The 10,059-nt window shown below is 36.5% G+C and overlaps 1 protein-coding gene across 2 annotated transcripts; it reads right to left on the bottom strand.

Annotated features, from left to right (window-relative positions):
* Positions 1–465: 465 nt before the first annotated feature.
* On the bottom strand, positions 466–4,289 carry LOC141619191 (pentatricopeptide repeat-containing protein At3g24000, mitochondrial-like). Of its 2 annotated transcripts, none has more exons than XM_074436217.1 (2): positions 4,094–4,289; positions 466–2,744 (listed from the first exon to the last, which is right to left on the bottom strand). In XM_074436217.1, exon 2 carries the CDS (start codon positions 2,627–2,629, stop codon positions 653–655), a length of 1,977 nt encoding a protein of 658 aa, XP_074292318.1. In that variant the 5' UTR covers positions 2,630–2,744; positions 4,094–4,289; the 3' UTR covers positions 466–652. The 2 variants fall into 2 exon arrangements, with proteins under 2 accessions (XP_074292318.1, XP_074292319.1); XM_074436218.1 differs by lacking the exon at positions 4,094–4,289 and having other exon boundaries at positions 555–2,557; positions 2,594–2,727.
* Positions 4,290–10,059: the final 5,770 nt, after the last annotated feature.

The raw sequence follows: 10,059 nt of genomic DNA on the forward strand, positions 1-10,059 counted from the left end.
CTGTGATAAAAAATTGCCTGTTGTCATCGGCATAGGGATAAGGTTCACCTGTGGGCCAATGCCAGCGTTGGAGGGTTGCCCTGCGGCTACCTCTCTGGATAGTTCTCGGAACCCTCAGCTATTGAATCTGGGGGTGAGTTAATCCAGTTCTGCTGTACGGCAAATCTGATTCAGTAGACATCATCGGAGGTATGGAGTAGAAAAGCAAGTAATCTGATTCAGTAAATATGGGTTTCGACATAACAACAGGAAACCAAGTTGACGAAGTTTGGATGAAATTAGGATTTCTACAACACCTGGGAATAATTCAACAGAGCTAACAAATTTATTGATTATTTCTACCATTAACCGAAAGAGTGTCAAACAGAACATATAAACTCTATAATACTCGAAAAAAATACACAAAAACTCAAAAAATCATTAATTATGATGTACTACATCCGATGTACGTCGACTTGGAGCAACCCACGGCATCAGCTTCTTGTAGAAACATTTAGATGCTAGAATCAGTAACCGTGTACTGACGCCAAAACTACAACAGCATGAATTGCAACGAGTCGATAAAAAACACTTTACGCTGAAAATACTGACGCCAAAACTCCAACAGCACGAATTGCAATGACTACCCCGAATCCAAGTGACCCCTTGGTAATTACCAGTAATCACCACAAGAGCAAGAACCATTTTGAAAATGATGAAACCGTTTTGTATCCCTCACTAAAATTTCTCTCTTAATTACCCGTGATACAAACTTAATGGCAGAGTGGCAGTCAACACACATCCGAATGTTCTTTTTAATACGAATAATGGATCCAGGCGGTGTGTTCAGAATCGCAAAAGCCAAGGCAAGCTTTTCACTGTGCTGCTGCAAATTCACTTCTCTCTCTCGGTCCTCCACAAACAAAAGCACCTGGTTAGTGTCTGGTACATACCCAATTTCTTTGATCTTTGCACTTATATTTTCCCAAGTTTTGTAGATCTCTTTGATCTGAGGATGAGTATGATCATCTGCAACAAACACATGGACTACATTCTCGATCTCCACCCAGCTACAAGCCGGTTCCTTGCTTACACCACATTCCTTCATCATCATTCTCACTTTTGCCACATCAGCCCTCCTACCAGCTGAAGCGTAAATGTTGGACAGTATAACATAGGGACCCGGATCACAGGGATCAAGCTCAAAAACGCGTTTGGCAGCATAAACACCCAACTCCATGTTTTTATGCGATCTGCAAGCACCCAATAACGCTTTCCATATTTCGGCAACAGGTTCAATTGGCATATTTGTGATAAATTTCACTGCCTCATCAAGCCTGCCCGCTCGACCAAAAAGATCAACCATGGTAACATAATGCCCAACCTTTGGCTCCAAACCGAACAATTTCATCCTATTAAGGTGATCCCATCCCTCATCCACAAGCCCAGCATGGCTACATGCAGTAAGCAGGCCAAGAAATGTTATCTCATTAGGCTGTATTTTCGTCTTTAACATGGCGTCAAACAGGTTGACCGATTTACGTCCAAGACCATATTGGGCATACCCAGTCAACATTGTGTTCCATGAAACAACACTTTGCTTTGTTAATCTAGTGAATACCTTTTCGGCATCCATAATGCTCCCACACTTTGCATACATATGTAGAAGAGTATTCCCGACAAAACCCACGAGCGTCATCCCTGATTTTATTACATGACCATGAATCCACTTGCCTTGCTCCAAAGAACCACTACTAGCACACGAACTAAGTACACTGGAATACGTAAAATCATCGGGCTCAAAGGTTTCTCTTTTCATCCTTTGGAACAAATTAAGTGCTTTGTCTCCTTGGTCATTTCTAGCATAACCAGCAATTAAGGCGTTCCAAGAGACCTCATTTTTGCTCAAAAGCCCATCAAATATCAATTCCGCTTCATTCATAAGGCCATATCCTATATAAATATCTACTAGAGCTGTCCCTACGTAAGCACACGAGTCATAACCATATTTTATGCAAAGCGCATGCATATGCATACCGTGCTTGACAGTAGAAACTGCCCTAGAGGCCTTTAGAAGGCTAGAGAAGGTAAATTTGTTCGGCTTGGCACCAAGATGAAGCATCTGTGGAAACAACAAAAGAGCTCTCGAGGGGCTTCCATTCTGCGAATAAGCTATAATCATAGTAGTCCAAGTGAACGTGTCTTTTATAGGCATCTCGTCAAAAAACTTTTGCGCTTCACGTACTGCACCACACTTCGAATACATGTACAGAATGTTGTTGTTGATTATCACATCATCCTTAAACTCTGATTTAAAGACATGAGCATGCACCATTCTGCCATGTCTGAGATGACCAAGCTCGGCAAATTGCTTCAGTAATCCACTATAGAATGAGGGATCAACAACACTAAGAACTTCTCCTTGAATCGAAGTTCTTACTGAAACGTATTTACCATAACATATGTTTGGTATAGGTACATCAATGGGTCTTTTTTCTTCTCCTTCCGAGACATCATGTTCAGCGCTTGTGCGCAAAACTGATGCTCCCAGGAAAGTCGAGAATGGCTCATGAGACACCTTTTTGATTTTGAATCGATTTTCATTCCCATACACCAATGTCCTTAGTCCCAGGGATACAGACCTTCTCATATGTCACAAGTACACTAAATTGAACATATGCGAGCCAGATATTTATGAATAACTAGCCATCAACCATTTTTGATAACAGTTCGTTTGCTATCACGACCTCCTATAGACCTCTACTCTGCAAACATGTACAGCGAAATGAATGCAAGGATAAGGAATAACGCAAAATAAAATAGCTACGTAAACAAAAACAAATCTAACGCTCCCTCCATCCCAATTATATACTCCGTAATCCTTAATTGACAACAATGGCGGTAAAATTATGTCCACTTTGGCAGTTTGACAGATACTTTCACATTCTGACAGTGTACCATACTTGATACTTCCAACATTTTTAACAATAACTACTCCATCCATCCCAATCATTTGTTCACCTTAGATTAAAATACGCCTCGTAAAGAAAAAGAAAAAAAAGGCAAACAAATAATTGGAAGTTTGGGACCGATAGAGTATAAAAACAATTGGTTTGATAAATGAAAGACGACAAATCTTAAATTTAATCTGTGTATATTTCGGAAAGAGCCGTTCCGGAAGCCCTTAAGGCATTGGGCTAATATTGTTGTCGTAATGGTGACATTAGAAATTGGCCGATCATCAAAGTCAAATGGGACAATAAGGGTGTGTTTGGATTGAGGAATTTGGAGGTAAAAGAAAGATAGGGAGCGTAGGGGATTTAAAATCTCTTGTTTGGATAGGAAATAAGGGTGGAGGGAAATGAAGGCGGAAGGATTTAGAAGGATCCATTTTCCCTCCTACAAGACAAATTAAAATCTCTCTACAATAGGCAAAATTTGGAGGGAAATTGTATCCAAACACCCTCTCCTTCCCTTCCATCCCTTTCTCTTCTCTCTCCCCTCACTTTCCCTCCACTTTTGCTATCCAAACACACTGAGGTGTGTTTGGATTGAGTGATTTGGAGATAAAAGAAAGGGAGGGAGAATAGGGGATTTAAAATCCCTTGTTTGGAAATGGAGAGGGAGAGATTTGGAGGGATCAAATTTCTCACCTCTAAGCCTAATCAAAATCTCTCCACAATAGGCAAGATTTGAAGGGAAATTGTATCCAAAGACCCACACCTCATTCCCCCTCCCCTCGCTTCCCCTTCCTCCTCCCCTTCATTTCCCTCCACTTTTACTATCCAAACACACCCTAAATATGGTATCGAGGCCATAATAATCAAACAAAACTCTTTCCAGTAAAGCAAAGATGACAAATTTCATGTCAAATTGTGACAGAATCAATTTTCAGCAAGTAATTTAAACAGGTATACATTATTTTCCACAACAAATGCAAAAAAAGAACAATAATTACAATGCCAAACCAGAAGCAAACAGTACTTCCTCCATTCGGTTAGATTTCATACATTTCATTAAAATACGCCTTTCATGCATTAAAAAAACGTATGAAATCTAAATGAATAGACGAAGTAATAAATAAACAACAAAAAGATAGGAGTGAGAAACTTACCAATGGAAGCCAACACCGCAAGCAACTATGAGAGTGCGAGGAGTGGGAACTGGGAACTGGGTTGAGCGTAGATAAACTAAGTCAAGCCCATTAACCAAACATGCAATAGTCCGAATTATACCCGATCCTTATTTAGGACCGTCTTAACTTAAGATGTCTCTCACATAGTCACGCCCAATAAAATAAAGATGAAAATGATTCAATGAACACAAATTATTCTATAGGACCATTTTATGAATAAGACTAGCCCATTTACAAAAGGTCCAACTAAAATAATTAATATATTTGTATATAAATATTTTATTTTAATAACCTAATATTTTATTTTGATAACTTGCACTTTTAAATATGTCCGAGTTCATCCTAAGATATTGAGTTATCAAAATAAAATTAAAATGTAAATATAATTAACTATTAAGTGTGGGGCTATTCTTTTATTGGGTCAGTCCTATGCTATAGGACGGTCCTATAGGAGAGTTGTTGTTCAATAAAAGGGGTTGTGAAAGGTTTTAAGAAAGACCGTTTTAAGAGAAATCCACTCAATTAATAAGTTTGATTATTTGTCAAATATTGCCCGAGAAAATTTGTTAAACATTACTTTTAACGATAGGTCTCTCAAAGATTCAGTCTCTTAATAAGTTTATTAAGAGACAATTACAATTAAAAATTAAAAATGGTATAAAAACTTACTCCCTCCGTCCCGGTCATTTGTTGTCTTTTGATTTTGGCACAAAGACCAAGGAAAAAGGAGATGGTCAATTACTAAATGACAAGTGGAACAAATTGAATGTGAATGATCAAATTACTCATCAAGTTCATTCTTAAAATAGAAAGGACAACAAATGACTGAGACACCCCAAAATGGAAAAGAACAACAAATGGCCGGGACAGAGGGAGTATAAAATCGGTACGAATTATACATAATGCTATAACGGTGTTGTGACAGCTCGCGATAACGCAATGAAAGTAGACACATAATTGCTATTGGAAAAACATGGATTTTTAAAGCTTTTTAATAAGGGTTTTTTTGTCATAAACTATCTTTTATTTAGGGTCATTTGTGAACAACTACCTCTCATTTGATTTTTGGCTTTCAACTACCTTTCATTTCTTCTTTTTGCAAGAGACTACCAGAATTTCATTTCCGACTAAAAAAAGTCAACTCTCCGACATTCAGTCGTCATTTTCATATTAAATTTAATTTTTTACTTCGTAAACCTAATAATTGACGATAAATATTGATTAAACCCAACATTAATCACCTCAATTTGTCCATCTCTTACCCGAATCAAAATCTCAATTCACCAAAAAACCACCAGAAAGTTATCAGAACATGGTATATACTTCTTCAACAATAATAATGATCTATTTATGGGCAAACAAAGCCGCCTAGTGTTAACTATTCAAAAATAATCATGGATTCACTATTAGGATTACTTGTCTACTATCTCATTAGTTTTCTTATACCCATCATCTTCGCCATGAAGAGAAAAAGAGGGTACTTTAATATGTCTGAGATGGACTCATGAACATTAGGTTGTTGAATCGTGAATAGTCTATAAGCTAAGATTGTCGAAATGTAAAGACGTAGTTGAAGGTGGCAGTAAAGGTGATTTTACGACGGAGATGGAGAGGGAGATTGAGATAGAAGAGACTTTTGATAAGGTGTTGGGCATGGAGAAGAGCTTTTTCACATTTTGTAGGGTGAACAAATGGGGAAATCTAGATTATATGTGTGAAAAGGGGAGAAAAGAGCAAGTCAACACCGGAAAGTTGACTTTTTTTCGCCGGTAGTGGAATTCTGGTAGTCTTTTGCAAAAAGAAGAAATGAAAGGTAGTTGAAAACCAATAATAAAATGAAAGGTAGTTGTTCACAAATGGCCCTAAATAAAAGGTAGTTTCTGACAAAAAAACCCTTTTAATAAATAATAAATCGCAAGTCTGGGGTTCATGTTTTCATGAAAGACACCTAAGAGGTTTTTGTTTTCTAAGGCGAAACAACAATGTGTTTTCACGATGTAGCTATAACTCGATCTTTTGGACTAGGCTTGTATTTGTACCGAAGGATTGTAATCTCTTGAAGACGTTTTTTTTTTTGACAAAAGGTAATAACTTACAATATTCCGAGCAGTACAAAATAAGCTATTCGACTAAGTAACACCAGAAATCCGACTAATGAATCTAGTATTACAAAGCCAGTTTCAGAGATGACATAAACATAAGATAAGACTAGGAGTACAACAACAGAGTAGGCTAGTGTAACGAAGGCAGGATGATGAAAGACGGAAGATTGGCCACGAGAATTTGTCCCAGCATCGTCAGCACGGAAAACCTCCAAACCCGTTGGTACGTTAACCGCTGAATGGCAATAGCATTTATGTTTTCATTTAAACTCTTTTATTGTATTAAAGCTTTAAACCTCTCGACTTTATGTTTTAGTGAGACTTGCGAATTTAATAGTACTATTTCTGTCATATACTTCAAGAGACAAGAGGACTAGAGATATAAGAGGATAATTCCCCTTGTGTCAATCTCATCAATGAAGATCAACTAGTGAGCAACAGTCTAAAATTCATTGTTAAAAGATGCAAAGATTTGATAGCTGAGGACCATTGGAGGATCAAGCTGGAACATTCTTATAGGGAAGCAAACAGAGCTGCAGAATTCCTTGCTAATAAGGGAGTCAATTCTAGTACTTTAATTACGCATTTAGACTCTCCTCCTAGTGAGTTAAGCCCTATTCTTAGGGAGGATATTTTTGGGTAGCTATTCCCCGTGTAATAGCCAGTAGTTAATTTTCGGGGGTTTGCCCCTCTTGCGCACCAAAAAAAAAAAAGAGATATAAGAGGATAGTAATGCCGTTTTTAATACCAGGACAGATTTAGGGGCACTCTTGTCTTGAGACAATTTATCATATACGGAGTAAATCACTCCGTAAAGAACATTTGATAAAATCTCAATCAGGCACCGTATTTAGAGTTTTGAGTGAAATATATTATAACACCGATTCTCATTGAAGACCGATACTTTTCGTCACAAGCTGAGAACAGCCCCCGTATTTAGAGTGGAGTATATTAGAGCATCCGCAAAGGTGGAAATCGAGCTTCTCATATACACTCTCTTTCCTCAAATGGGGCTCCTCATTGTTGCACCAAGCTCCCCAACATTTGGGGATCCACTGTTTTTAGGGAAGGTCCCCAAAAAAAAGTGTAATATCCCGAAAAAAAATTAACTTTTATTACCCGTATAGGTTAATATTAATATACGACTAAATTTTACTTCCGAGTAATAGTGACCTGAAATACACTAATTTGTTATGGCCTAAGATTTTAACCCGACTAAATTATGGTGAGTTGTAAGTTTTCGTTTATATTATTAAACAATCTTAAATATCTATCCATTATTATCTAGATAAACATCTACATAGGATTTTAGATATACTTATCATGCAAGTGTAGATGGCAAAGTAAGACTTGATTAAGCATAATGATTACAAGGACACTTCATATGGCCACCACGTAGCATAGAAATTTGCTTCTAGACCGTCTTTTGAAGCCTATAAATAGCCTTTCATCTTTCATTTTGTTAACATGTGAAAATTTAAGGAAATAGCTATTATTTCATAACTATCCGCATGTAGATAAAATAAGGTATGATTTCGGAATCCTTCGTCGATATGAGTAATTATTTACATTTGAAATAAGATATTAGAAATAACTGGTTATAATAGTTTTATTGTTAATTTCATCTTATGATTGTTATACTGCCCACATGTTATATTATTTACCGTCTTATAAAGTTATGACTGTGATAATGGTATTATCGTTATAATGTACTATTGGTCAATTGTCGCATTCGGGATACAATTATTGGATAGAGACGACATTATTTTGTCCTATGTACATGGAAGGAGGGGGAGGGGGAAGTATGACCCCATATGAACGATGAGAGGAGGGGGAAGTATGACCCCATATGAACGATGAGGGGAGGGGGGAGTATGACCCCATATGAACAATGAGGGGAGGGGAAGCATGGCCCCATATGAATGATAATTATGTTATCCGGCAATGGCCGAGATGGGTCTCAGACCCGGATTTCTTATCTTATGTACATGGAGGTGGGCTTGGCCCGGAGGAGTTTCGGCTCCGTAATGTCTCTCTTTTTAATATTGGTAGACCAGTATAAGAGTAAAATGAAATGTTCCATATTGAAAATGACAGGTTGTGCATGTCTATTTTATGATTCAATTGCACCCATGTGACCTATCACACAGCCTTGTGAGACATTATTAAAATACTAAAATAGAGGTAAGTAGGGCCGGTGGAGGTGACCGGAGTCATACTCAGCCTGTGGTTGGCTGATTCCGTTACTTTCATTCTTTTTCAGGTACAAGTGTCGGGGAAGGACAAGTGTGAGGAATTTCAGATAACCTAATAGGATGAATAATGTAATCGAGTTATTAGTTTTTAACTTTAACTTTGTATTTATCTTTATTTTTGTATAAGCCTTGTATTCTCCGAAGGGGGAATACGGCGGTGACGCCCTTGTAATTCCGTTGCTGTCTGTTATTAATAAAAAGAGTTATTTTGAGCTGCCTGTCTGCTTTCCGGGGGCGTTACAAAATGGTATCAGAGCAACTCTGCAACCGCGTGTTGAGCCTTCGGCCATACGTCTAGCGGGGGAGTAGATTCTTGGGTCTAGTATAAAATTTGTATCAGACACATAGAAACCGACTAAAAGAGAGTGAGATAAATATAAAGTGTCTCGAATTACTTGTTTAAGTGATTTTGTTTACTAATAATACCTTTATTGCTTTATATGGTACGAGTACATATGAATTGGATGTTTAATTTTCTTATGTGTGTACATTTGCATGGAGTTGTTAGTTTCATAATATATACATATTTCATTTTTTTTTTTTTTTTTTTGGTGAGATGGTTAGACAAGTTTTGGGATACACTATACCTCTAGGATTTTTACACTTTATCCTTTCACTCATTATATCTTGATATTGTTTTCATAGTTTCGAATTTTTGATTTTCAAACCGTTTCACATACTACAGAAATTTCAAAAAAAAAAAAAAAAAAAAAAAAAAAAAAAAAAAAAAAAGTGCAGTTAATCTTTGTGGCATTTAAAATTTTATGTTGTTTATTAAAAAAAAATGCTTACAAAAAAATTGAAAATAAACTTTTTCAATTTTTGTTTTCATTGGTTTTATGCGATTGGTTGGACGTTAGGACTTGTTATTAGAGGCATCTAATAACCGGTTCAGCGCCTATTTACGCATGAATTTAGTTTATCTATGAATTGGATTACTCGATTTCTTGTTCGCGACTGGAATTTTTGTGTCCCATTATATTTGACATACTTGTTTTTACTCATTTCACGAATGTGGTTGAAAGACTTTTATTAAATTAAACAATTGTAACTCTTTTGACTCTTGAAATAACGAAGCTTTTAACTTTTTCATTTCCTATTTTCAAGTTTCGGGACGAAACTTATTTTAAGGAGGGTAGAATGTAATATCCCGAAAAAAAATTAACTTTTATTACCCGTATAGGTTAATATTAATATACGACTAAATTTTACTTCCGAGTAATAGTGACCTGAAATACACTAATTTGTTATGGCCTAAGATTTTAACCCGACTAAATTATGGTGAGTTGTAAGTTTTCGTTTATATTATTAAACAATCTTAAATATCTATCCATTATTATCTAGATAAACATCTACATAGGATTTTAGATATACTTATCATGCAAGTGTAGATGGCAAAGTAAGACTTGATTAAGCATAATGATTACAAGGACACTTCATATGGCCACCACGTAGCATAGAAATTTGCTTCTAGACCGTCTTTTGAAGCCTATAAATAGCCTTTCATCTTTCATTTTGTTAACATGTGAAAATTTAAGGAAATAGCTATTATTTCATAACTATCCGCATGTAGATAAAATAAGGTATG

The sequence above is a fragment of the Silene latifolia genome, chromosome X (assembly GCF_048544455.1).
Source record: "Silene latifolia isolate original U9 population chromosome X, ASM4854445v1, whole genome shotgun sequence".
Taxonomy (NCBI): domain Eukaryota; kingdom Viridiplantae; phylum Streptophyta; class Magnoliopsida; order Caryophyllales; family Caryophyllaceae; genus Silene; species Silene latifolia.

Excerpts from the sequence above, each read along its gene's own strand:
- LOC141619191 (XM_074436217.1), bottom strand. The coding sequence starts at position 2,629 with ATGAGAAGGTCTGTATCCCTGGGACTAAGGACATTGGTGTATGGGAAT.